The 27,847-nt window shown below is 54.1% G+C and overlaps 1 protein-coding gene and 1 pseudogene across 1 annotated transcript; both read right to left on the bottom strand.

The window, feature by feature from the left end:
- On the bottom strand, positions 1-8,034 carry SAMD1 (sterile alpha motif domain containing 1). The gene is made up of 5 exons (XM_030545369.1): positions 7,293-8,034; positions 2,933-3,332; positions 2,326-2,419; positions 1,655-1,766; positions 1-958 (listed from the first exon to the last, which is right to left on the bottom strand). Exons 1-5 carry the CDS (start codon positions 8,013-8,015, stop codon positions 800-802), a joined length of 1,488 nt encoding a protein of 495 aa, XP_030401229.1. The 5' UTR covers positions 8,016-8,034; the 3' UTR covers positions 1-799.
- Positions 8,035-11,465: 3,431 nt separating this feature from the next.
- On the bottom strand, positions 11,466-27,258 carry LOC115642067 (annotated as a pseudogene).
- Positions 27,259-27,847: the final 589 nt, after the last annotated feature.

Consider the following 27,847-nt stretch of genomic DNA (forward strand, 5'->3'; position numbering starts at 1 on the left):
TTTTTTATTTTAAAAAAAAGGAAGTAGGGGGAGGGGAGGGTGTGATATTAAAAAGCGACTGACTCTGGGTAGCAACCATATGTGTAAAAAAAAAAATTTTTACCCCCCCTGCCCCAACCAGAGAATAAAAAGGATCCCCTTTTAAAACCTTCCCCTGATGCAGGGCACCCCCTAGTGCCCCACCCACTCCCAAAAAATTCCTGCCCCACCCCATCCGGACAGCAGGGAGACCAGATGTTTGGGGGGAGGGGCGAAGAGGGGAGATCAAACCAGAGTGCCATGTCCTGAGTTGGGGGGGTGGGGGGGGAAACAGAGCTAAAAGAGGCCCTCACCAAAGTCCTCAGACATCTCCTGGGCACGAAATGAGCGAAAAATCCACCACTCCCACCTGCCCCCAGCTTGAAATGGCCAATGATGCTATGACATGAGACTAACCAAGCGAACACACACACAGTGGAGGAGCCAGGGGGGCAGTGTTGGGCACTGACCCCCCCCCAAATACACCCCTGTAAACCCCTCCTCCGAATCCTACGCCTTCACACTCTCCCTACCACAGTTTTTTCTATTCCTCCCCAGCCACTTGGGGGTTAACCACGAGAGGTGGGAGGACGCTGCTAGGACGCCAGGGTCATTTCCTGGCTCTTCTCCCCCCTGCACCAAAAGCCCCAGGCTGATTGACACCCCCCCATCATCCGTTTCCATGGAGACAGAGGGATGCTGGGAGGGCTGATTCCTGAGGCACCCGGGGAAGGGCTGGCACAGTCCCGTTCGGCCCCAGCTGCAATCCCCCTCTCCCTGCTCAGCCCAGGAAGGAATCCACCTCGTCCTCCTCGAAGTGGCTTTGCTGCAGCACCTTAATATGGTACTCATAGATCTTCAGCGCGGGGCCCAGACGGATGGACAGCCCGGTCAGGACATCTGTGCGCTGCATGAGCAGCAGGGACTTCCCGTCGATCTCCTGCAAGGGGCAACAGAGGAAGGGTTAACAGGGATGACGGCTGGGGAATGGGACATGAGGCCTTTCTCCTCTATGGGACTGGTTCTCTCCACACACTGCTCCCTGCCTCCAAGATGGCAGCTGCCCCCACCCCTGAGCACTGAACCGGGGTGCCACAATAGAAGGGGCCAAGGCCGTCCCCTTTTCACCACAGGCCTGGCTCCCTGCCCCTCCTCTTCCCTGAGGCCCTGCCCCCTGACCAGGCCAGAAGCTAGCCAGCCAGGTGAGAGCAGCCCTGGGGCAACTGTGGGGAAGCTGGGCCCCTCCACCTGCCCAGAGTGGGGGGGCCAAGAGGAGCACCGGACCCATGTGCCCATCTCTCGGGCCCCTCGCCCAGGGCAAGTGGAGGGTCCATGCCTAGACAGCTGTTATCAAGGCCCAGCTGCAGCTCTTCAGCCCCCGAGGCCCGACCCCCAGGCCAGGCCTGAAACCAGACCAGGTCACTCGGGCAGCCACGGACCCTCCAGTTGCCCTGGGTGGGGATACGGGCTGGGGGTGCTCTCAGGGCCCCCCACCTCCAGGTGGAGGGGCCCAAGCTCCACGGTCCAGCTCCAGCATCTGGCTTGGCTGGGGCACGGGTCCTTGGGGGAAGGGGAGAGGCACAAGCCCCCCACCACACACACACTTTTAGGAAGAACCCATCAGCCCTGCACTGACCTGCTCCTGAAAGGCAGACGCCTGCTCTGCAAATCCAGCCTCCGTGAAATAATCCACCACGTCCATCACTGTCCACTCCACGGGGTCTGAGGGCTTCTCCTTCTTCACCGAGCTGGGCAGGGGAAGGGGAACAGAATGATCAGGGTCTCGGCCACAACCCTCACCTCCCAGGCAGACACAGCCCCCTCCCTGCCTTCGTCACCAGGCCTGAACTCCCCGGCACCATCCCCTCCCACACCAGCACCAGGGGAGTCCCCTGACATCTCGAGGGGACGGGGCTGAGAGCCAGTCCCTCCCTGCAACAGGGGTCCCCAGGCAGCCAAGGGTTTATGGAGGCAGGAAGGAAATGGAGGAGCTGCCAGAGCATGGAGGGCCTCTCCCCTGCCATGGCGGTGGCAGGCCCTGAAGGCTCCCATTGGAGTGGGGGCACTGGTGCAGCCAGGAATTGCTGGGGGCTCGCAGAAGCAGCAGGGAAACATGTCACATGTGGAGATTTAGGGATCCAGCCAAGGGGGATGCTGATAACCAGGCAAATGGGGGATATCTTAGAGCCTGACCGGCTCACATAGGGCTCACAGATTAAGTACCAGCCCCGGCACTGGGCAGAAGGAGCACCCCCTGGTGGCAGCGAGGGGGACGGGAGGCAAGAAGTCAGTGAGCGCAGGACTTACACGCAGCTGAACGGTGTCCCGTCCGCTGCCTGGACACCGGGCCGCCCGGGGGACAAGGGCACAGGGGGGTCCGTGCCCGCAACAGCTGGAGAGACTGCAAGCAGGAGAGAACGAGAGAGAGATGTCAGGCATGGCACAATCACAGACAGGGCTTTCACCTCCCCATGGAACATGAGGAAACTGGCTGACCACAGCCCCTGGCTCCCCTGATCTCCTCCAGCCCGACTGATGCCCCTCAATCTTGTCCCATAGTCCTGGTTTTCCTCCCGCCCCTAAAGTTCTGCTGATGGTCCTTGATGCTGACCTGCAAGCCTCTGTTATCCCAGCCCTGGGCTCCCCCTTCCCACAGTTCTTCCAATGTTCCTCAATCCCATCTTGCAGCCCCCTGGATATTCCAGCTCCAGAGCTGTCCCCAAATGCAGACAGCCAGCCCAGCTGAGCAGAATTTTGCAACATCCCCAAAGCTGAGACCCGCCAAACTCATTTCTCAAGTGATCTCAGCCACTGCACCTCATCAGCCTCCCCGCACCGCCAACAGACCCTTGGGTCACTCTTACCCCCTTTCCCTAAGAGAAATTCCAGCCCTGGCATCCCCTCACTCCAATACCTGCTCTGTCTGGCTGCCCGTAGGAGCCCCCTTCCTTCTTGCCCATCCCGAACTGCTGGCAGGCGCTCTCCCCAGGGGAGCAGGCCTTGGCATGACGCCTCTCGCTGCCTTCGCGGTGGGGGCGCTCGGAGCCCTTGTCCGGGGAGTGCTCCTCCGGGGGGTGCAAGTCCCTGGCGTGGCCACCCCCCGTGGGACAGTCCTTCCCACCATGCCTGCAGTCCTTACAGTCCCCGTTCATCTGGCTCTGCTCAGCGGGGGCTGCTTTGCCGTCACTCTCCAACCCAGCCCCGGCGCCCGCCCCCTCGTAATCCGGAGTCTCGGAGCCCTCTGACATGGTGGAAGCCTCGTCATCCTCCTCTTCCTCCTCCCCCTTCTCCTCCGATGGCTCCTCCCCGGCCTTCTGCGGGCACCAAGAATCCAGAGTTAGAGACCCCAGGAAGCTGCTCCTCTGTGCCCTGCACAGGGCATCTTCTGGGCACGGCTGGGGCTCCTGGTTTTACCCACCATTGGGCCCCATTTAGTCACTTTCCCTGACTCGGGACCTCCTGCTAACCCAGCCCTGGGCTCCCCACCCACATCAGCTCTGCCAATGTCCCTCAATCTAGACCCACATCCCCCTGCTATCCCAATCATGGGGTTCTCCCTGCCACAACTCTGCCAATGCCCCTCAATCATACCTGCAGGTCCCTGCTAGTCCAAATCTGGGTCCCCCCAAGCTCTGGAGGTGCCCCTTGAGCCCAATCCATAGCCCTCCACCCCCACTATTCCAGTCCCCGTACTCCCTTCTCCTGCACTCTGCCTGCTCTAGTGTTAGGCGACTCTTAGGCTACAGGTCTAAGCATCTAACCACAGCGGGTTGGTGACAGCATAAAAAAAAAATCGACCCTCAAACAGGAAGCTTCTGGGCTACCAAACTACCTCATCAGAAGAGACTTCCTCCTGGAAAGTGCCAGCTGCCACGGCGACCCCTCTGCTAGAGCAGACTACTGGGCGCACGTCCAGCTGGACCCATTCCTAGAAGCACTAGGACCACTTTGACAGTGGCAACACTGAACTGAGGGAGAGTTTGCTGTAAACAAAGGACTTAACATGAGCTTTGGACACAGAGATAGGTCAGAGGCAGCATTGTACAGGGGATGTGGCCCCAGCCCAGGAGTCAGGAGATCTGGGCTCTAGTCCCAACTCTGAAACTGGCCTGCCAGCTGGCCTTGGGCAAGTCACTGCCTTGCGCCTCAGTCTCCCCAGCTGTAAAACAGGGGTAATCTTTCCTTTGTCTGCCTAGATTATAAATTCTTGGTGGCAGGAACTCTCTCCCCCCACATGCCTGTGCAGCACTCTGCACAATAGTGGGTCCCTAATCTCAGATGTGCCCCTTCAGGTTGGGTGCTGCACAGGCCCCATTCCCCCTGCCCATCTCAGCTGGGGCATCTAGGTGCTAATCTAACTCCAACAAAAATGTCTCAAGCAAAACCAGGAGCTCCCAATTTAGTTTTAACAGAGCCTGTTAAAATAGCTCGTTAGGATTTAGAAGATAATTACACCCCCACACCCCTCTGCTTTGAAAAGAAACAAAAATATTTTTTTTAAATAGAAATAGAAAGTAAACCTTCCCTCACTTTGTTCTTTTACAACCATTGTGGCAAAAACAGAGCGAAAGTCCAAGTTCTTCAGCAAGATCTGGCTCTCCTTCCATCAGGGGCCTCCCCCCCGGACACTGCCTGCACGAGCAGGCCATGCCAGAGATGCCTGGTTTGTTATTGCTGGGCTGTCAGCCAGGCCTGTGCAGAGTGCTCTCATTATAGTTATATTATGGTAGTGCCCAAAGGTTCCAGTTAGAACTGGGCTGGGCACTGCACAAAGAGAACACAGTCACCCCCAAAACACAGGCAGAGATTGTAGGGTTGCCTGGCAGGGCTGCATCAGGGGCCCTGGATTGTTAAAAGATGGGAAGCAAAGGATAGATCAGAAGGTCAGTTTTCATGGTGGAGAGCAGTAAATAGCGCATCTGTACTGAGACCCATTCTGTTCAACATTTTCAGATCATTTCTGAATAAGGGGGCAAACAGTGAGCTGGCAAAGTTTGCAGAAGACACAAAATTACTCAAGGTCCAAAGTTTACTGGAAAGAGTTTCAAAGGGATCCCACAAAACTGGGTGACTGAGCAACAAAATGGCAGATGAAATTCAATGTTGATAAATGGAAAGAAACACACATTGGAAAACAATCCCAATTGTACAGATACAAAATGATGGGGTCTAAATTAGCTGTTACCACTCAAGAAAGATCTTGGAGTCATCGTGGATAGTTCTCTGAAAACATACACTCAGTGTGCAGGGCCATCAAAAAACTAACTGCATGTTAGGAACCATTAGCAAAGGGAAAGATAGGAAGGGAGGAAATCTCACAACGCCAGTATATGAATCCATGGTGCACCCACACCTGGAATATGGCATGCAGTTTTGGTTGCCCCATCTCAAAAAAAGATACTTTACCATTGGAAAAGAGCAACAAAAATGATTAGTGACAAAGAGACCTGTGGCACCTTATAGACTAACAGACATATTGGAGCATGAGCTTTCGTGGGTGAATTCGCTGCGTCTGACGAAGGAGGTATTCACCCACAAAAGCTTATGCTCCAATACGTCTGTTAGTCTATGCGGTGCCACAGGACTCTTTGTTGCTTTTTACAGATCCAGATTAACACAGCTAGCCCTCTGAAAAATGATTAGGGGGCTGAAACAGCTTCTGTATGACAGATTAAAACACTCAGGACGGTTTGGTTTAGAAAAGAGACTAAGGGGGAAGGGGGATATGATAGAGATCTATACAATCAGGAGTGGTGTGGAGAAAGTGAATGCAGAAGTATTATTGACTCCACATAATGCAAGAACCAGAGGTCACCCAATGAAATTAATATGGAGCAGCTTTAAAACAAACCCAAGGAAGTTCTTCACACAACACACAGACAACCTGTGGAACTCGTGGTCAGGGAATGTTGTAGTGGCCGAAAGTGTAACTGGGCTCAGAAAAGAATGAGATAAGTTCATAGAGGATAGGTCCAGCAATGGCTATTAGCCAAGATGATCGACGAAGCAGCCCCATGCTCTGGGTGTCCCTAAGCCTCTGACTGCCAGAAGCTGGGACTGGCAGACAAGGGATGGATCACTCGCTAATTGTCCTGTCCTGTTCAGACAGGTTACTGGGCTAGATGGACCAGGAAGACTGTCAACATAAGGCTGTGCTGGGCCCCTCATTGGTTGACAGGGGGCTGTCCAGCGGGGCTGGGCCTGGTGCCCAGGAGCGGTTGCCGGGAAGCTGCTTGCAGGTGGGTTGTTCCTGGATGCTTTGCTGTGAGAGTAGCACTCCTGGAGGCTGTTTGAACAGACTCATCCATCACACACATCGTCCAGCCCAACACGTCACAGCCAGGGCGGGCATCACCACAGGACCTCACTAGGACAGGAGTCCCCAGCAGATCAGAAGCTACAGCAGCATTGGTACCCTAAGCTGGAACAATCTTGGACCTCACCCAACTCGCTTCCCACAGCTGCTTTCATTCTAAGCTCCTTTGACTAGCACTGCCCATGGTCCCTCCCACCCCAGATGCCCCAGGCAGTCCTGCCTCTCCACACCTTGCATGTCCTGTGACTCCTCAAGCATGTGCCTGTACAGGAGTGAAAGAGGCAGCCCCAGGGCCTGGTCACTGGTACCTTCCCTGGAAACAATCACCAGAGTGCTGCCTGACCCCTAACTCCCAGGCATCCCTGCCTCAACCAGCCCCTGATCCCTTTATTCCATGTGCAGCCCCTTCCTATGTATCCCACCCTCCCAGATATCATCTTCTTGGGCAGTCCTTTCCACCCCACACTCAGGTCCTATCCCAAGCACCCAAAGCCAACCCTTTTCTGAGCTAACCCTCCCCTGGGGCCCAGGGCACTGCCCCCTCCTCACTGTCCCCTCCTCTGGGGTCAGAGCACTGCTCACTCCCCCACCCCAGACACAGCCCCTCCCCCCTCCCGGAACCGCTCACTCCCCCCGCCCCTCCCAGCCATTTCCCCTCCCCCCACCAGGGCACCACTCCCTCCCCCCCGCCCCCAAACACTGCCCCTCCCCAGGGGCCAGGGCACCGCTCACTCCCCCGCCCCAGACACTACCCCTCCCCCTCCGGGGCACCGCACCCCCTCGCCCCACCCTGTTACTCGCCTGCGACTTGCCCCAGGCTTCCCAACCCAACCAATGCCCCTCCCCCCGGGTCACCGCTCACCCTCCAACTCCTGCCCGTCCCTCCGGGGGCCGGGGCGCCGCTCACCCCCACCCCAACACTCGTGCCACCTGCCCCAGGCCCTCCCCCCGCGCTCACCTTGCTCCGATGCGCCCTGGCGTGGGGGGCGCGGCCCTGGGGCCCCCTTTCCGCCCGGGTCAGGGCGATGCTGCCGAAGCGGGTCCTTTCCAGCCTCCCGCGGGCCACTTCCTCCTCCAACAGCCCCTGGACGCGGCCCCGGGTCACCCGGCCGCCCCCGGCCGCGCTCCCATCCCCGCCCAAGTAGCGCACGATCTCCCGCAGGCTGACCGGGGAGCTGCGCTCGGGGGCCTCCTCTTCTGGGGCTGGGGGCGCAGGGGGTGGCGGCCGCTCCCGGCCGGTCCTACGAGGCGGCGCGGCCGGCTCGGCGCGGGGCGCTGCCCGGTGGGAGCGGGGCACGGCGGGGGCCGGTGCCCGCGGGGAGCGGGGCGCGGCGGGGGACGCTCCAGGCGGGGAGGCGCGGTGGGGGCGAGACGCGCCCCCTGGGCGCTGGGCCGGGGCCGGCGCTGGGGCCCCCCGGCGAGGCGGCTGGACACGGGCGGCGTTGCGGTAGGAGATGCTGCCTTTGTAGCTGACTCGCAGCACCGCGCGCTGCTGGATCAGCTTCTCCAGCTCCGCCCGGGTGCGCTCGGGCTCCGGCCCATGTCTCCGCCGCACCATGCGGCAGATGCGCTCCAGGTCCGGCCGCGCCTTGCGGGAGCGCAGCGAGTCGATGGTGTCCAGGATCCACTCCTGGTAGCGGGGCGCCTCCTGCCCTGGCGGGGGCGGCGGGGGCCCGGCCATGCTGCCGCCGCCTCCTGGTTCGCCCGGCCGGGGCCGCTACCGCCTCGCTGCCTCCCCTCCCCCGGCGGCTGCGTCCGCTGCACCGGCTCCTTCCGCGGGCCTTCTGGGAGCGGCTGCACAGCCCCGGCGCCTCTGGCGCTGCCCGCTGCACCGGCTCGGCGCGCCGCCCCCTGCCCGCGCGGGGTCGCTGCTCCTCCCCCGCTCGGGCTCCCCGGGCGCTGCCGCGGCTGCAGCTGGAGTCGGTGGCGCGCGGGCTGGTCCCGGGCAGGCAGGCAGGCAGCGCGAGTCCCTCCCTCCCCGCCGCACGCGCCGCCGCCCGGGACCCGCAGCCCCTCGCGCGGCTTAAGGAGGCGCCGCCGCCCGCAACCTCCCTTCCCCCGGCCGCTTAAGGTGGAGCCGGCGAGTTCCGAGTCTTCCGTGTGTCCCGGCCCTCAGCCCTCCAGGCCAGCCCCACACCCCTGCCTTTCTGAGCCCCCCAACAACAGTCCCCACAGCTCACCCATCCCCCTCTCCACCCCCCCAGCATTCATCCCTACTACGTCCCTTTCCCCACAGCAAACTTCCCCATCCCCTTCCTACTCCCTTTCCCACACCTGCCTCTACCGCCCAGCAGTCCCTGCCCCCTTTTCCCCTCCCGAGGGGCTGAGCTAGTCCCCACTTCCAGCGCGGGGGAGCTGGGCCCATGTTCCCGCTTGCAGCTGGCTTTGGTGGCGCCACAGAGCGACAGTGGTGGAGGCTTGGTCGCCACTTTAGGGGATGGGAGAGGTCATGGGCGAAGTAAATCTGGGTCCATCCAGAGGGGGCGCAGCTAAGCAAGGCTGGCTCAGAGGTGTGGGGAATAGAGCACGGAGGCTTTCTCCTCTAGGGGGCGCCCGTCTGGCAGGGGGCAGGAATGGGACACAGGACCCTTTCTCCTCTAGGGGGCGCCCGTCTGGCAGGGGGCAGGAATGGGACACAGGAGCCTTTCCTAGGGGGTGCTGCTCCTAGCAATTGAATTTACCCCGCTGCCCCACCTTCTGCTGCCTCAGGGGCCCCCTTGCTGCAGTTCATTCTGGCTCCCAACAGATGGGCCACCGTAGCCTCAGATGCAAGCAACTCACATTAGCTCTCTTGACTGCAGCCTGTTTAGTCACACACAGGCTCAAATGAGCCAGGGAGCCTGAACTCCTAAGGAGGGCAGGGGTGGGGGTGGGGGCACCCTGTGGGGGCACCCTTCTGGTGAGACAGAGGACCACAGAGCCCAAGTCCCAGACAGCTGCCAGGGCCTAGGACTGCAGCAGCAAAAGCCTGAAAGCCCTTGCAGAGCCCTTGCTGCTTGCCTGCTCCCCTGGTGGCAGGATTTGCAGCACAGCTGGTAGACCCGCATCAGCTGCTTTGCCTCTCTGCATGGCTGGTCGGTGCCAGCTGAAAATGCCACTGAGCCCTTCACCCATGGCTGTTGGGCTGGATTTGCAGATTTGGAGCTACCTGGCAGTCAGACCTGGCTCTCAGATAGCCCTGGCCCAGATTCCCAATTGACATCATATCATTGGCATCACCTGGTATCAATCAGCACCACTCCATTAAAGTCAACAGAGATGGAAGACTGATGCCAACTGAAGATCTAGTTTCTTATCTGGCTACCAGCCTCAACCAATGGCCCCTGGTCTGAGGGACAGTGCCAGGCACAGCTCCCTGTAGGACATCTTGGGGTATGAGGCTCCAGCCAGGCATGATGAAGAAAGTGGGGGTCAATGGGGGGGCTGGGGTGAGAACAGCTGCCTTGGTTATCATCACCTTATAGATGGGAAAATGAGGCAGAGAGAAGGGCTCAAGTCACACAGTTGGTGGCACAGAACCCAGGAGTCCTGACTTCTAAGCCCCACTTTAACTCCCAGAGCCCGGACTAGAACCTAGAAGTCCTGACTCCCAGCTCCAGCTGCCCTGGCCTTACTCAGTAGATCCCATCCCAGAGCTGGGAATAGAACCCAGGAGTCCCAGCACACAACCCGACCACGACACTCGTGCACCCCACTTTAATCACTAGAACATGGTTCCTTGGCATCGCTAGAAATAGTAGCCGGTCACATGATCAGTCCTATGCCCTCTGACATGGGGGGGGTGGATTAAGGAGGGGCCATTCTTGAAGCCACCCTGCTGGGCTAATCATGGAAGGCATCCAAAGTGGTGCACCGTCTGCAGAGATATAGCTGACATAGGTGGGGTGGGGAGAAGGACTTGGAGAATCCAGACTCTAGGGTTCTATTTCCAGCGGTGGGAGAGGAGTGGTGTCTAGTGGTTCGAGGAGGGGCTGGAAGCCAGGACGCCTGGGTTCCGTGTGTGCTCCATTCTGTAAGAGGGGGATAATACCTGACACACACATTAAAGACAGTCAATGTGCAATCTCTGTGATTTTTAAAAAGGGAACTATAAGTAGTTTAAGCCCAATGCCCCCTGCACCCCAAAATCCTCCGCCAATTTTTACACCCATGTTTCCCTTTTTAGGCCCTTCACTCATTCAAGACCCACACCCAACAAACAGGGGGAGCTGCCCATAGACAGAGAGGAACAGAGACCAGAGAAAATACTGCAAAGCATAGATTGGGCAAACTAGGCAGGCTAGTTGCCTTGTTTCCGTAGCTGCAGTGATGCGAACCCCAGCTGGTGAAAAATAATGATGGGCCTCAAACCAAATCTTGAGATTGGCTTCAAAATCATGAGATTTTATAAATACCTGGCAGGGTGTTTTTATTCACTTCCTACTATGGGGACTTTGGAAAGGGCTCCTGGTTCAAGCTTTTCTCTGCAGTGAAGAGGGCGAGACAGGGAGGGTTTTGCCACCTGAGGAAATTAACTGGAAGAGCTACAGTAGCACATAGCGACTCCAGTCAAACTTCCCCATGCAGACAAGCCCGGGTTGCTTTTTAATCAACTCGCATGGTTTGCTGACTGGTACTTTAAGAAAAAAAAAATCCCCACACAAATAGTGTCAGCCCTGTGCCCAAAGCACAAAGGTTGCTACCAGTAACAATATGGTTACATTAAAAAATTGCAGCTGTGCTTCTTTGTACAGGCTGTGGTGGCCAGAGATAGAGCTGGGCGGGAGTTTTATCACCAGAAAATGCAGATTTATAGACAAAACTTCTCAAGGACAGATTGGTTTCAATGAAGGTTTCTCAGGTCAAAAGGAGACATCCCTGCCCCTCCAGTAACCCAGTGGTTTGGGCACTCACCTCTGCTGTGGAAGACCCAGGTTCAAGGTCCTGCTCTGACTCACTCCAAAGTAGAATGGGAAAATAATTTGAAACCCTCCAATTCTTTCACAAAACACAATCGGTTTCCAGCCTGATCACACTTGGAACCCCCTTGTGCAAGGGGCTGCATAGAAGGGCTCATCACTTACATTTTATTCTTTTCATTACCAGGGGTTTCCGCTCTCTCCCCACACCAGGAATTAGCTGGCATCTCATTACCTGATCCCTTTGGAAGCAGATTCACACCCATGGAAGGAGTTTCCCTGCAATAAGGAAGGGACGCACATATCCACATTTAGATGGAAGTATTCTGCTTCTGGCAATCCCCCTGCTGCTAGCGCACTGCATTCCTGCACACCGGGGGCGGCCTGGCTGTTCACCTCTCCTGCCCCGGCCTCATAAATGGCTAGATTATCAATTCAGATAGGACCACTGTGAGCACCTCATCTGACCTGCATAACACAGGACTTCCCTCGATTTAAACAGCATCAGTGATGAAGAATCCACCACAATGTTTGATGAATTGTTCCAATGACTAAAAATCTGCCCTTTTCCCCTAGTCTGAATGTTTCTAGTTTCAGCTTCCAGCCACTGGCTCTCCTTATACCTTTGTCTGCTAGCTGGACTAGCTAATTATCAGTTTTATTCCCCTAGGTACTTCGAGACAGGGATCACAGCACCTCTTAACCTTTGCTTTAAGAAGCTCCTTGCATCTCAGCATAAGGCAGGTTTCTCCCCCCCCCCCATTTAATCATTCTCATGGCAGCTCTCTGCCCCTCTCCAATTTTTCACCTTTCTTCTCGAATTGTGGGTGCCAGACCTGGCCATGGCATTCCAGCAGCTGTCACCCACCCCCCCTCCTCCAGACACAGCAATAAAATAATCTCTCCACTGCTGCTTGCGATGCCCGTTTATCCATCGACCAGATACCACGTCCCCATTTAAGCACGGACACTCGTCGCTTTGGGCTTCCAACTCCAGATGAGGTCAAGTACCGTTTATGGCAGCCGCTGGCCCCACCCTGGCCACATCCCGGCCACATCCCTGAATTTCTTGGGCCTCCAGGGAGAGGAGCAGCTCCCGACTCATCACAGCAATGATAACTGTCCCCTAGAGCTGAACAGTCCACATGCCAGTCTGATTTTGTTTTTTTTAACAAAACTTTATTGGTAATTGTTTCAAATACATTTACAACAAAGCACACTTAAATAGGAAGTGGGGGTGGTGGGGTTTTGTTTTGTTTTTTTCCTCCAGTGAAACAAGTTTTGTTGGAGGACACAGACATGTTTCCCGGGGCAGATAATATCCTTGCCCTCTAGATGGGACTCAAGCTTCTTTGTGGGAAAGGGGGATTTTGGGGGGAGGGCTAGTCACAGGGCTTCCCCCCCTGCCAATCACTCCTGACAGCACTCTCATGTATTTATAAATATTTATCTATGAAACCAAAAGAAGCTCACACACCTCCACCCTGGAGAGAAACAAGAAAATATGATATATGGAAATAGATCTATCTCCTAGAACTGGAAGGGACCCTGAAAGGTCATCAAGTCCAGCCTCCTGCCTTCACTAGCAGGACCAAGTACTGATTTTGCCTCAGATCCCCAAGTGGCCCCCTCAGGAACTGAACTCACAACCCTGGGTTTAGCAGGCCACTGCTCAAACCACTGGGCTCTCTCTCCCCCCTAATTCAGCCAGCTGGTGAATATACACAGTGGGAGACAGGCTTGGGTGGGGGGTCAGAACAGGACCACCACACTGATGCACTGCATTGGGGGTGGGGGGCAAGTAAAGAAGCAGACAGGAGGAAAAGTAAGTGAATAGAACAAGAGTGCCCCTCCCTCCCCACATGCACTTTCCCTCTTCCTCCTCCCCTGCTCCCCCCAATAAAGCAGGATCATGGCTAGGTATTAGCACCCCCTCTCCCAGCTGATCTCTCATTGGAGGAGCTAATCATGGCTTAACACCTCTCCAACCTCACCACAGATCTAATGGGGTCACTCCTTGGGGGGGCCAGTTCAGAGTCCAGAGGAGGGAGAGATCAGGGTCTAGTTGGGATCCCCTGTTCCTTGCCTCCTCCCCATATTCTGGTTTCTCCTCCCTCCTTGTCATCTTAAAATGTAAATAGAGAACATAAAATCAGAGGTGCAGAATGGAGCCCCAGGAGGATTGTGGGTAAGGAGAATCCTCCCCCCCCCCCCAAAAATCCTTTAAGGCTATTTCTGCAGGGCACCATTTGGCCTACAGGGGCAGGGAGGGAGAATAGTGTATCAGCCCCTACTGACCTGGGGGAAAATAACCAAGTGCCCCAGAACCAGAGGACAGGCCAAAAAAGGGGTGGGAGTGGGGAGCTGCTCACATTCATAGCCCAGATTCAAAAAGCAGCATTTTATTTCCAGAGAGAACTAAAAATCCAGAGCCCACCGGGGAGATTCCCTCTTCCCGCACCTCCATTCCAGCCTGTAACCGACCTCCAGATCTCCCCCAACCAGCATAAGATACCCCCAAACCAGACACCCCGCAGAGAGCAGCAGAGATGGGGAAATACTGTCAGTTTCTACCTGAAAAAAACAAAACAAAACCAAACCAAACACAACACAACAAAACCACACAGGTCTCTCTCTTTTTTTCCTTGCTAAAACCTGGCCACAGTCAAAGCTTGGGGAGTTAGAATTCCTGGGTGGAGAAGGGAGGTGTCACCGGGGATGGTGGGAGCTGACATAGGGTAAGTGAGCCCAGCCCAGCCCCACACCTGGATTCTTAAAACCTCTCCCCGCACCCCAATGGAAAATAAGGTTTAATTTACTTATTTTTAATAATAAAAAAAGGGAGCCCAACCCCAAGTTTATAAATGAGACAAGATTTCCCTCCTCCTTCCTCTTTCCAAAGTGGTCGGGTGGGGGGGGCAGCGCTGGGATTTTTTTCTCCCCCTTGAGAAGTTGGGGGATTCAAAGCTATTCCGGAAGCCAGGATGTTGATCTGCCATGTCGGTGGATGTTGGGGCATCTTTGCTGCTCACCCAGCTCCCAGAAGCCTTTGCAAATAGCCATGAAGATCTGTGGGGGGAGGGAGGGGGATTTGATGGCAAAATATGTCCCCCACTCCCTCCTTCAAAAACTAAAAAAAGCCACCAATAAAGCCAGCCAGGACAGTGGAGGTACAGCATGTGTGGACTAAGAGTCAGTGTGGGGGTAACCGGATCAGCGTGAGGGGGTGGAAAGTAACCAGTGGGAGCTGAGTGTGTGTGTGGGGACAACCTGTTTAAACCCCAGGTGGGGAGGGGGGGGGATTGCAGGCTTGCACATGCTTCCCCTCACCATCACAAGTGTGTGTGTGTGGGGGGGAGATCAGAGGTGCACATAGGAGAAATTAGACTCCTGCCCTTCTCTGTTTACTTAGTACAGGATTAGAATAAGGGGTCTCCTGCTCCCCCCTGTAGTGAGGCGAGACTCACCCCTGCAGTGCCTCCTGCTGGTCATCTCGGGAATTAGCTTTTCCAGCAGTCACAGCACCCTCTGCAGGCTGATGTCCCAGCTTGCCACTGGACCTCGGGCATCTCCTGGACCCTGGTGGCCCTTTCTCTTGGGGGCTTCCCCCCTGGCAGTACCCCACCACCTCGCTGGATCTCCCCTCCACAGGGAACTCCCTATCTTCACTTCACCTCAGTATATGGCTGCCAGTCACCATCTAACCCGATTCACTAGGGCAGACTGCAGTATAATTGCCACTCATTATCAGCAGGAGGGTTTGGACCTGCTTCCTTTGTTTACCCTGGAGCTGCCGCTACAACCCCAGTACCCATTTGGCCCTACACTAGGCCTGCAGCCTGAGGGGTTTCCAGGCCAGAGCTCCCCAGTTCCTATGGCCTTTCCCCAGCCCTGTTCCAGTCTAGGTACCTGCTCAGCTCCCAGCAGCTAGGTCCCTCCCTCTCAACAGGCTAAAGAGGGACTCTGTCTTTGTGGCCCACTGCCCTCTTACAAGGGCCAGCTGGGCCCTCATTAAGCCAGTCACAGCTGTGGTCAGCTACCCACTCAGCCTCCCCAGCTGTTCTTAATCCCTCTTACCCTGCTGCAGCCCTCTCCAGGGCTGATTTTACCCTTTCAGGGCCAAAGCAGGGTGATCATCCTGTTACACCCCCAAACCAGAACCAGAGGCAAATCCCTACCCCCCATCCACCCACAAAAATAAAAACACACAAGCAAGGAACTCTGGTCTGTGTGTGATCAAATCCAAACCCACCCTCACCTGCTCCGCACGTTCTCCCAGGGGGGCGCTGGCCCTAGAATTCAGCAAACTCCTTAGCACACTTCTCAGTGATCAAGACCTGGATCTCCTCTTCCTAGTAGTCAGTTACTCATGTCACCCTTTGCACTGTGGTATAAAGGGAGGTTCCACCTGCAAAGGGAGGAGAGGTGGAGGTTGGGAACAAGGTGGGATCAACATTTGTATTAACACCCACCCCCCCAACCACACACACTCCTGGGTCTGCTAGGGGTGCACGATCAGGCCTCAACTTTGTAACAAGGCAGGTAAGGATCAGTCCCCCCATCCAGTCAGAAACCCTCACACTTTGCAATCATGGAAGGGGGAGCCCATGACTCTGCTTAGGAGCCCAGGATCAGGGCCCCCAGATGCTCCTTAAGAGCCCAGAATCAGGGCCCCCAGCACTCTCAAGGGATACATAATCGGGCCCCTTAGCAAGCAGGTGAGGAATGCAGAATCAGCACCTCCTCAAGCCCCCTTTTATCTAGCCAGAACCCCCTCCTCTCACTTTGCAATCAGGGAAGGGCAGGGGCTCATGAGCCCCTTGGATCCCCCACTTGCATCACCAGTAGGGTTTTAATCAGGACCTTCAGCACAGCCCTCTCCCACCTGAGCTAGAGGAATAACGCCATTGTCTGTTATTGAGGGGTCCTTTCTCCGCTCTCTCCTTTTATTTTTGAGCGTACCCCCAGTTTTTAAACCCCCCCCCGAAGAACGAATTGCTACCTGAGAGATCTCCTGATTATTGAGACTGTACCAAGCCCTCCTTGCTTCTTCTGATGTTGCTGCTGCTTCTGCCTTTGCTGCTGCCTTGGGGACTGGTAAGAATCCCTCTGTGAAACTTTCCCTACTTTTATTTTATTATTTTAGCTGCTGGCTCTGTTTCCCCAGCGCACAGACTCAAGCTAAACCTTGGTCTGTGTCTTTAAACCTCTCTTAAACTCCACGGTGCTTTGCCGCTAAAAATAAGTTTGTGCCGCTGCTAAGCTCTCCTCCTGTGGGCTTTGCCTCGGGGCTCCCTGCTTTCAGCTGTATCCATTGTTGCAGCCACCATCCCTTGGCTTCCTTGGGGGCTGCCTTGGGAGCTATATCCTGGGCACATACCACTCTGCCCTCTATGACTTCCCCACAGCATAAGGTGCACCATAGGTTTTGGTTTTTTTAGTTTAATAAGTCATAGTTTGTTAAGATTGTAAAGCTTGTAAGTTCACCTGCCTTGTTATAGTTTACTGTTTTGTTGCTCCGTATAGTTGCTTGTTATAGTTTTGCTTAGAATTGTGATATTTGTTGTTTTGCCTAGTCGTTGGTTAAGATAGATAAGGTTTTTGCTGCTTAAATTCGTCTTCCCGCTGTCCCGATCTCTCCCTAAACTTTCCCGTGTCTGATTTTCCCCCGCTCCAATCTCCCCCTCTGTGTACTTCTCCGTGTCTCCCTGTTATAACTCTTTGCTGCTTCCCCCCCGCGTCTGCATCACCCTCCGAACTTCCCAAACCCCTTGCTGCTTCTCCCCCGCATCTACACTCTCCGAACTTCCCAAGTCCTTGCTGCTTCCTGCCCCCGCGTCTGCATCACCCTCCGAACTTCCCAAAACCCCTTGCTGCTTCTCCCCATGAAACTTCCCAAAGCTTTTGCTGCTTTTTTTCCTTTGTTTTTGGTGCCCGCTTGTTGCTTAAACCTCTCTCCAGCCCTTCTTACACTTCTCCGCTGCCCCTCCCCTACCGAAGATTACCATCACACTGCTCCAGTGTCCTTACCCTGCAGCGCTTCAGAGTCTCTCGCTGCTTCCAGCCGCACTCTCCTCTCATCAGTTGCCACTAATCATTCACTCCCCTCCCCCCTCCTGTTCCTTGACCCAGCCTTTAGATACGCTCGTGTAGATTATCTGCTATCCTAGCCTCACAAATTAAGTCATTAATTTTCTTTTATACCGTTACATTGCATAATTTCACTTATCACCCATATTGGATCATTGCATTGTGATTCACATTTTACTTGTAATTATAACAACACTCCATTGGTTGCTTCCACTTTTCTGATATACTTTGTATTTGCATTGATACCATTGTGTTACAGTGTGTATAAGGCCACTAACCACTTAATACATTCTATCTAAGACTGTTGACCATTTTATATAGAAGCTACCATTTTATTTGCATTTCTTTTGATACGCTTATTGACTGTACTGTATCCCATTGTGCTGAACCCCACTTACTGTACCCCACTGTTCGAATTCCCTACACTGTTCAATAAGAACCGCCCCCCATCATTGTCTATTGTAAACACCCTATACACCCCATCCCATCGTATTTCATTGTTAAATTCCCACTACTTCCTTTTTCCTTTAATAAAGAAATTAATTGGCACCCTACTTGTGTGGTAATTGCTCCCCAAGATCCCATATACCTGCAGGCAGGGACAGCCATTATCCGGCAGCAGCAGTAGTAGGCTGTTATCCTCAGGGGGTGGGGACAGGAGTCAGGACCATGCTTTTACCACCATGTTAAAAACAGGTAACTGAGGTCTCCCTACTTTAAACCAATGCTGGGGGAGCATAACTCCCCACAGTGGTTGGACCTAGCCACAACACTCTGCTGCAGAGTCCCAGTAACCAATGCGCTCCTAGAGGTCTGGGCACTGATGATCCCAGGTTCAATTCCTGCTGATGGAGGCTGCACACATGTGAAAGTTACTCAGGCTCTCCTCTGCCCACCGCCGCTCTCCTACCTTCCTCTGGTAGATGGTGATCCAGTCAGTGGTAGCAAGCCACTCGTTGGTCTTGATGTTGTTGACCCAGTTCTTGAGGTTGCCAACGCGTTTGGTGAGGTCCACCGGCAGCAGGTTCTGGAGCAGGTCCTTCAGGTCCTAACTGAAGTGAAACAGGAACCGGATCTGGGATGTGGAGAAGAGACAGAGGTCTGGGTTTTACCTGCCCTGCCCTCGTGGCTAGATTCATTGATACACCTAATAATGTACAGCCCCTAGCATGGAGGCAGGGGGAGTCCTGGGCTATGTCTAGGTGCTGAGACACTACCGTAATACACCTAGTAATGTACAGCCCCATAGCAAAGGGGGATACTGGGCTACACCTGGGCACTTATGCACTACCATAATACACCTAATATGTACCTCACCTAGTACAATGGGGTCCTGACCCATGACTGGGGCTTGTGGGCACTATCGTAATACACCTAATAATAAATAACAAGCCCTTTAAAAACACTCCAGGACAATGACTGAACAAGAAGTGAGGGTGCTACTGAGGACTGACAGGGGCTGAAATGGTTAATTAGCAGCAGCCCTCCCAGCTCTTATTGTGCATTTTTCCTCCACAGATCTCAAAGCAGGGCTGCCACATCACTAGCCTCATTTCCCCTTATGTGAAACTGAAGCATGAGAAACATGACTGGTCACTCAGCAGGCTGGTAGGAGAACCGGGAACAGAACCCAGGCTTGTTAAGTTCCCACTAGGCCACACAACTTTGCTTTTTTAAAACCCCACTAGGTTTAAAGCTGACCACATCCAACATGAGTGCTTGGAGCTCCTTGGCGAGAAGGTGCTGGGGTGGGCGGAGGAATATGATGGGCTCTTGGTTACTATGGCGATGAGTGCTCTACCAGTGCCTGGAGATGACTGATGTGTTTAAGGAATGTTTAGTCTTGCAACAAAGCAGGGTTGTGGAGGGATTTGCAACTCACAACAGTGTATACGAAAACCAAAGGCACCTGTTCCAGGAGTCCACATGAGAGTTACAGGGAGCACAATGGTGGTGGGGTGGGGGATGGAGTCCATGTGTTGGAGAAATGGGGTTACGTGGTGATGGAGGGTCCATGTGTGGGGTACACAATGGGGACGATGTCCAGGTGTTGGAGAACAGGGGTACGTGGCATGGGAGGGTCTATATGCTGGGGTGCAGGGGGAATGGGGTACATGTCTGGAGGATGCCTAAGTGTTGGGGATTGAGGGAGCATGGCAGAGAATGAGCATGTCGGGGGTGCAGTATGTGAGCATCACTCTGATCAGTCGCTGAGACTTGGCACCTCCCCTTAGCTGGTGAAACCCCTCTCAATAAATAAAAAAATCACACAAGTGTCCCCTCCCCCAGCCCAAATACCTTGCCAGAGAAGATCTTCTTGTAGATCTGACTGGGCTGGTCTGCGAAGAACAGGGAGTAAAGAGCTGCAATCTCGTAGATGAGGAAACCCAGGGCCCACCAGTCCACAGCCTTGTTATAACCCTGCCCGGGGAAAGCAGGCCAGGGTCATGCACTGAATGTTTTGGAGGCGTGAGGAACCACATGGTGGCCAGGGATCAGCTGGAGATCAGGCAGTGGACAGGCTAGGGTGACCAGATGTCCTAATTTAATAGGAACCGTCCTGATTTTTGGCTCTTTCTTACATAAGCCCCTTTTACCCACCCCCCCACACAACCCCTCTCCAGATTTTTGACACTTGCTATCTGGTCATCCTAGGACAGGACCTCCCCAGCTCACCTGGCTGAGGATGATCTCAGAGGCCAGGTATTCCAGGGTCCCATGCAGAATCCAGCTTCGGCCTTTCACCCACGTGGCAAAACCAAAATCCGTCACCTGGAGCCAAAACACAGAGAGGGGAGAAGCTGGATCAGTCTGGAGGCTGTGATAGCAGGAAGGGAACTGGGGGGTGGGGTGCAGATGATTGATGTATTCTGGCCGTGTTACATTTCTGGGGGTGTCTTGGCTTTGGGAAGGGGACAGAGAGAGACTTGGGCAGGGAGGAGATCACTGCAGGGAGCCAAAAGCCAGCGCTGGGATGGGGAAGGGAAGGGGGGCGGGCGGCAGCGACACTTTGATGTAGGCCTGCTGGTCTATCAGGAAATTCTCTGGCTTCAGGTCTCAGTAGATGAGATCCAGCGAGTGCAGATACTCAAAGGTCAGAACGATCTGAGCAGCGTAGAACCGGGAATGAGGTTCACTGAAATGAAGTGGGAGGAGAACATGGGCATCCCAGGCTAGATCCGCCCCCTCTCAGCCAGCCCAGCACCCTCGGCCCCCAGCCACCCCAACCTTCATCTTCCTTATAGATTCCTGACTCCATCTACTCTGGCAACCCCAGGCAAGATGCCCCAACTCTTCTAGGCCTGCTGGCCCCATGTGCCCTAGCCAGACCACTAGCCCTAGCACACACATCCCACCCATCATTGCTAGAACCCTGACTCCATCCAGCCTGACAACCCAGGGCATGCCCATCTCAGACCAGCATCTCCCCCATCCCCAACACATACACCCATGGACCCCCAGCTCCATCCCGCCTAGCCCCATCTAGCCCTGGCATCCCTGCCACTGACTGTGGCAAATGCTGGTAGAAGACCTCAGCAGTCCTCCCCATGGGGAATCCCTTCCTGACCAGCCCAGCTGGGAATCAGGTCACGCCCTGCAGCATGAGGATCAAAGCCACCATCGCTGCAGATGCTGCTAGTGGATAAAACGTCTAGTTCTCTACTGAACTAAACCCCAAATTTATAGCTGTGGAAACTGTGGCACAGAGTGATTCTCCCCCCCTTCCCACAAGGAGCGAATGGCAGAGACAGGAATAGGACACAGGAGTCCTGACTCCCAGTCTCTCTGCTCTAAGTGCTAGATCTCACTATCCTCCCTGAGCCAGGGAGACAACCCAGGGGTCTAACCGCCACCTAGCTCTGTCCCCAACATCGGCTCCTGTGGCAACACTCACCTGAACCTCCCGATCCGCCGTAGGTGGGAGAACATCTCCCCGCCCGGGATGTATTCCATCACCATGTACAGATTGGAGTTATTCTACAAAGAAATGCAGCAACAACGGAGTGCAAAGGACAGAGCCCCAATGACACTGGGATAAAGCTACTCCTTACAACCCTGCTCCTTAATTAGTTCCATCCCTTTCCGGGCGCTAACCACACATGCCTCAAGGGAGCCTGATGCACTGGCCTGGCTTCCACATAGCACACAATGCAGTGCACCCGCTGACTGGGAGATAACAGCCTACTACTGCTGCCAGCTGCTGCTGTTACTCCTTTAGCTCAAGGGCCAGAGCGGCTGCGTTGTGGTGCCGAAGGTCCCAGGCACATACCTGTAGTGGGAGTTGCCGCACAGATGCGACTGGGGAATAGACTCACTAATGAGAGGGCACGAGCTTTATTTGCTTGGAGTATTTAGTGCTAGAGACCTAGAAGATCCAACCCCTCCCCACATCTCTGGTCTAGGGGCAGGGACGGGCAGACCCAAGAGGGATTTCCCAGCTGCTATGTCTACGATCAAAGGGGAAACCCAACCTGTCACCGGGCCGGACACCCCAAAAGAGCAGATGCAGGAAGTGAAACTTCTCAAAAGCAGAGTGTGAAATTGACCAGGCTGGCTTCATACTCCCTCGTGGCTGCAAAGTCAAAGAGCAGCCTACAAACTAACTGCGCTGAGCCCAACTAAGCCATTCCACTAGGGAGACCCTACCCAGCTCATTGATGAGAACATGAGCACTAAGCACCCAACACACGCGCCAGCGGAGACCACTGCCCCTGCCCTCAAGCCCAGGGTCAATATCCAGCTAGCCCTGGAGAGAGGGTCCAGGTGCAGCATGGGCTGAGCACCCCATGCTGTACGATCGGGGGCCTTTTTCTGCAGCCAGATTAGGAGAGCAGGAGCCAAGAAGCAGAAAGTCACATCCTCATAATTCATCTAAATGATATCAGAACAGTGTAATACCAGGCTGGTAAGAAGGCTCCTGCCCTAATAGTCCCCAGCATCACCAGGTAAAGAAACAGATCTTAGGATGCTCAAAAAGGGATCAAAAGAATCCTGTGGCACCTTATAGACTAACAGTCATTTTGGAGCATGAGCTTTCATGGGTGAATACCCACTTCGTCGGATGCATGTAGTGGAAATTTCCAGGGGAAGGTATCTATATGCAAGCAAGCTAGAGATAATGAGGTTAGTTCAATCAGGGAGGATGAGGCCCTGTTCTAGCAGATGAGGTGTGAAAACCAAGGGAGGAGAAACTGGTTCTGTAGTTGGCAAGCCATTCACAGTCTTTGTTTAATTCTGAGCTGATGGTGTCAAATCTGCAGAAGAACTGAAGCTCAGCAGTTTCTCTTTGAAGTCTGGTCCTGAAGTTTTTTTTTGCTGCAGGATGGCCACCTTAAGGTCTGCTATAGTGTGGCCAGGGAGGTTGAAGCATTCTCCTACAGGTTTTTGTATATTGCCATTCCTAATATCTGATTTGTGTCTATTTATCCTTTTCTCTAGAGACTGTCTGGTTTGGCCAATGTACATAGCAGAGGGGCATTGATTGCATATGATGGCGTATATTACATTGGTGGACGTGCAGGTGAATGAACTGGTGATGGTGTGGCTGATCTGGTTAGGTCCTGTGATGGTGTCACTGGTGCAGATATGTGGGCAGAGTTGGCATCGAGGTTTCTTGCATGGATTGGTTCCTGAGCTAGGGTTACTATGGTGCGGTGTGCAGTTACTGGCGAGAATATGTTTCAGGTTGGCAGGTTGCCTGTGGGCGACGACTGGCCTGCCACCCAAGGCCTGTGGAAGTGTGGGATCATTGTCCAGGATGGGTTGTAGATCCCTGATGATGTGTTGGAGGGGTTTTAGCTGGGGACTGTATGTGATGGCCAGTGGAGTCCTGTTGGTTTCTTTATTGGGTTTGTCTTGTAGTAGGAAGCTTCTGGGTACACGTCTGGCTCTGTTGATCTGTTGCCTTATTTCCTCGTGCAGGTATTGTAGTTTTGAGAATGCTTGGCAGAGATTTTGTAGGTGTTGGTCTCTGTCTGAGGGCTTAGAGCAGATGCGGTTGTACCTCACTGCTTGGCTGTAGACAATGGATCGTGTGATGTGACTGGGATGGAAGCTGGAGGCATGAAGGTAGGCATAGCGGTCGGCAGGTTTTCGGTATAGGGTGGTGTTAATGTGACCATCACTTATTTGCACCGTGTTGTCTAGGAAGTGGACCTCCCGTGTAGATTGGTCCAGGCTGAGGTTGATGGTGGGGTGGAAGCTGTTGAAATCATGGTGGAATTTTTCCAGAGTCTCCTTCCCATGGGTCCAGATGATGAAGATGTCATCAACGTAGCGTAGGTAGAGAAGGGGTGGGAGCAGACGAGAGCTGAGGAAGCATTGTTCCAGGTCGGCCATAAAAATATTGGCATACCATTCACCTGCACATCCACCAATGTAATATACGCCATCATATGCCAGCAATGCCCCTCTGCTATGTACATCGGCCAAACCGGACAGTCTCTACAGAAAAGGATAAATGGACACAAATCAGATATTAGGAATGGCAATATACAAAAACCTGTAGGAGAATGCTTCAACCTCTCTGGCCACATTATAGCAGACCTTAAGCTGGCCATCCTGCAGCAAAAAAACTTCACAACCAGACTTCAAAGAGAAACTGCTGAGCTTCAGTTCATCTGCAAATTTGACACCATCAGCTCAGGCTTAAACAAAGACTGTGAATGGCTTGCCAATTACAAAACCAGTTTCTCCTCTCTTGCTTTTCACACCTCAACTGCTAGAACAGGGCCTCATCCTCCCTGATTGAACTAACCTCATTATCTCTAGCTTGCTTGCATATAGATACCTGCCCTTGGAAATTTCCACTACATGCATCCGACAAAGTGGGTATTCACCCATGAAAGCTCATGCTCCAAAACGACTTTTAGTCTATAAGGTGCCAGAGGATTCTTTGCTGCTTTTAGCAGCAGTGTGGGTGTGAAATCTCTAGTTCTTGATTGTTTTCCTTTGCTGGTCCCCACTTCTCTATTGTTTATCTGTCTGGGTCTTTGATTGTTTCTGTTACATAAAAGATTTTGCTAGGTGCACATCAACACAGGTCATGGTGTACAACTGGATGTACGACTGTTTCACACTATGTTCCGATTGGTCAGAGAATTATTTTGTAACACGTATGTACAGTGATTGGCTCAGGTAGAGCTAAGCTGGGCTCAAGTTTCACTACATAAACTGGGGTTCAAAAGGAAGTTCTGGGGGACCAACTCCAGGGCACAGCCCAGCGTCAGCACTGCCAGACCCCAGCACCCTGCCAATGACTCCAGCTTCTGCATGTGTCCCAGGACGACCGGATCCCAACTGGACAGCAGGGAAAGTTCGTCTGCCTTATTGGGAGCGATGGGCATTGTATGAGTAGCGTGTGTATTCTGTTCTGGTAACTGTGACAAACTGGAGGGTTTTCTTGGTTTTTTCAATGGTTTGCATATAGATGGGAGTGGGACTCAGTTTTCCTTGGTGTTACTGGTTTAACAAGGTGAGGGGAGAGGGAGTTTGTTGTTACAGAGGACCGGGGACGGAACTTGGGCCCCCGGTCAATGGCCTAGAGAATGGATACCTCAGCGACTGGTGACCTGGTGACCAGGAGGCCCAGTTCGGGAGTTCTGCTTCTGGCCAGTGGGAAAACAATGGGCTGTGAAGAGAAGACCCCAGTGACATGACCAGGCGGTTCTAGCCAGAGGAGGCCAAAGGATGGCTGAGAGGAGAGGTGGCCCAGGCAACCCTGTTTACCAGGACAGAAGACAAGTGACAGAGGTGAGGCTTGAGGGAGGTGATATCGGATGCCCAGCTGGGAAGCAGGGGGGGCTCTGGGCTGGAGAGAGAGAGCAAGCAGAGCCCACTTGGATGCAGGCAAGACTTGGATGTGCTGTGCTGAGGGAGGCCAGGCCTCAAGGCCATGAGAGTTTCCTAGGCTGTGTTCAGACGCTCAATAAACCCTCCTGTTTTACGCTGGCAGAGAGTCACTCTGGTCTAGAGAACAGGGTTGCATTATTCCCTCTGGGAGTGGAGCCCCTGGGGGTCCAGAGCGAGTGGACTCAATGAAGGGGGCCCATGGTGAGAGACAGGTGTGCTAAGGCTCAGAGAGGTGCAGTTCCAGGAGGCGAAGGGGCTTGACCCCTGAGAAGGGCTGTCTCACTGAAGGGGGTTCCCTCCAGGGACTCCAGGGGGCCAAGAGTGGGCACGACCTGTGAGTCCGTGACAGTAACTGTTAAGAAACAGAGGTTAAGGTATTTCTGTGTGAGTCTCTCTCACTAGGAAAAGACCCTGTAAACCCGCAGAGTGTGAGGTGACACCCTCAGCCCATGAAGTGTGAGGCTAGACGCCTAAATTAAGAGGGTTACGCCTTAAGCCCCAGGAGCAGGGTAAAGGTGGGTGCCCTAGAGCGTAAGGGGAATGAAGCCTGAACCCTGCTGTCTCTCAGGGGATGAAGGGAGCTCCTCCCGTCCTTGGTCTCCCTGCTCAGGCAGTTCTGGTCTGCGTGACATGGGCCTTCCTGACCCTCTACCAACTAAACAGGCCCCAGCACCTTAGCGGTACCTTGATGGGGTCCAGTCAGCACATACCAGGCCAGACTCCTAGCTCAGTGGGGTAAATCCAGATCAGTTGCATTGATATCAAAGTTTCTCCACATTTACACCGACAAATTCAGGGATTTATTTTATGCTGTCATAGGAGAATCGATTAGCTCAGTGATCCAGCCTGTGTAACAGCAGCCGCTGGCCCCACTGCTACTGTGTCACCCGAGAGCTACACGGCCCGGAGCAGGGGTGACATTTCCATTGTAGCAGCTTCTGCAGGCAAGAGGCCAGAGATCAAAGCTATTTAACCCTAGAACGATGAGGGGCCCCCAAGAAAACGACTCTGCCAGCACTGCCTGCTGCTAACATGCCCATCATCCTAGCCTCCGGGCTCCCGCAGGGGCTGCGATTTATCCTGCAGCCTCCTCTGAGCTGACAACTCTTCATCACTACAACCCACTAACCTCAGGCTGACAGATGAGGAGACAGGTCTCCCTTCAGAGCCAGCCCCTCTTTAATCAAGTCAGCCACAGGGGATGCTGTGGAGCTCAAAGGCACAACTATCTTTGCTCTCCCCCCTACAAACAGGGTGTAGCTCGCAGGCCCTAAAATCCAAGTTCAGAGAAGAGGATCCATGTCCCAACCGCCAGGGCCTGAATTTTAGCTTTCACAAAAACTCTTACCAGGAGGAATGATCCCATGTGATGGTTTCAAAGTCTCCACAAAGCCACTTGTGCGTGAAGTTAGGACTTCCTCTGAGACTCCCTCACAAGTTAGAGCTCATGCCCAAGGGCCAGTGCATGGGAGCCAGAAATGGAAACTGACTAGGAATGAAAGCAAAACTGTTCAAAACCTGAGTCTAAAGCAGAACAGAAGAGACTGAAAAAGGAGAATGATCCAAACTGATTATTCTTAGCTGCAAACCTGATCTCAGACCTCATGCCAGGAACACTTGTTCTCAGGATACAACAGATGCAGATTGTGCGCTTCGACCCCTTCAGCACAGCTTTGGTTTTAAATAGGAAACGAACTGAAGGGATTGCAAAGGGGGGGGGGGGGCGGGAGGACACAGTCAGGGCTGGGCTGGTAAGCGAAGGACACCTACCTTGAAAGAATACTCTAGCTTGATGAGTAATGGAAAGTTGATGGCCTGGAGGATCCGTTTCTCGTTGAGGGTGTGCTCAATTTGTTTGAGCTTCACTACCTGGGAGAGAAAAGGAAAAGCAACATCAGATCTTCCTCTGCTGCGCAGCACCCCCTGTGCCTCCCACACACTCCCCTCTCCTGCATCCCCACGCAGGATTCAGCTCCAAATCCCTCCCCCGCACTGGGGATTCAACGGCCCCAGGCCAGATCTCCATGGCAGCCCCCAGCGTCTCACCTTCTGTTTATCCAGAATCTTCATGGCATAGTGATTCCCGGTCTCTGTGTCTTTCACCAGCAATACCCTCCCAAATGAGCCCGTGCCCAGCGTCTTGATTCGATTAAATTGATCCAAACTGGCCGTGTTCTGGAAGGGGGGAAAAAGCAAACCTGATGTGGGGCCAGATTGATCCTGGGGACATCAGGAAGGAACCTGGCCGGCACAGTAGGATTTGCAAGACTGGAGGGGTCTTTAATGACCATGAGGTGGGTCAGAGCTTCAGTTTTTATAGCTCACCAGAAAGGTAGCCCCTCCAGGGTCAGCACTGACTGTGACGGGTGAGCGCCCCCTACTGAGCCCCCCACTCCCTGCAGCACAGCACAGCACCCCCTAGCACCGCACTGGGGTTGTTGAAATGTGACATCTACTTCTTCATATCAATGTTCTCACCACTAGAGGGCAGCAAAGGAAACCACTATATTTTTAATGAGACACAGTCAAGGGAGTCCCTGCTCCTTAGGCAGAACCAAAATCCAGTTCCAGACAGGTGACCCACCGAGCTCCATTCAGTGGGGGCTGGTGGGTTAAAGGCAGGGGAAGGGTTGGGAGTCAGGACTGCTGGGTTCTAGCCCTCGGTTAGTGAGAA

Source organism: Gopherus evgoodei, unplaced genomic scaffold (genome assembly GCF_007399415.2).
Source record: "Gopherus evgoodei ecotype Sinaloan lineage unplaced genomic scaffold, rGopEvg1_v1.p scaffold_37_arrow_ctg1, whole genome shotgun sequence".
NCBI classification, from domain to species: domain Eukaryota; kingdom Metazoa; phylum Chordata; order Testudines; family Testudinidae; genus Gopherus; species Gopherus evgoodei.

Bases quoted from the DNA above. Each gene is read 5' to 3' on its own strand.
- SAMD1 (XM_030545369.1), bottom strand. From the start codon at position 8,015: ATGGCCGGGCCCCCGCCGCCCCCGCCAGGGCAGGAGGCGCCCCGCTAC. The intron at 3,333-7,292 runs GTGAGCGCGGGG...TGGTGCCCGCAG, and splicing joins CCAGGGCGCATCGGAGCAAG to AAGGCCGGGGAGGAGCCATC. The intron at 1,767-2,325 runs GTAAGTCCTGCG...TCCCCTGCCCAG, and splicing joins GGGACACCGTTCAGCTGCGT to CTCGGTGAAGAAGGAGAAGC.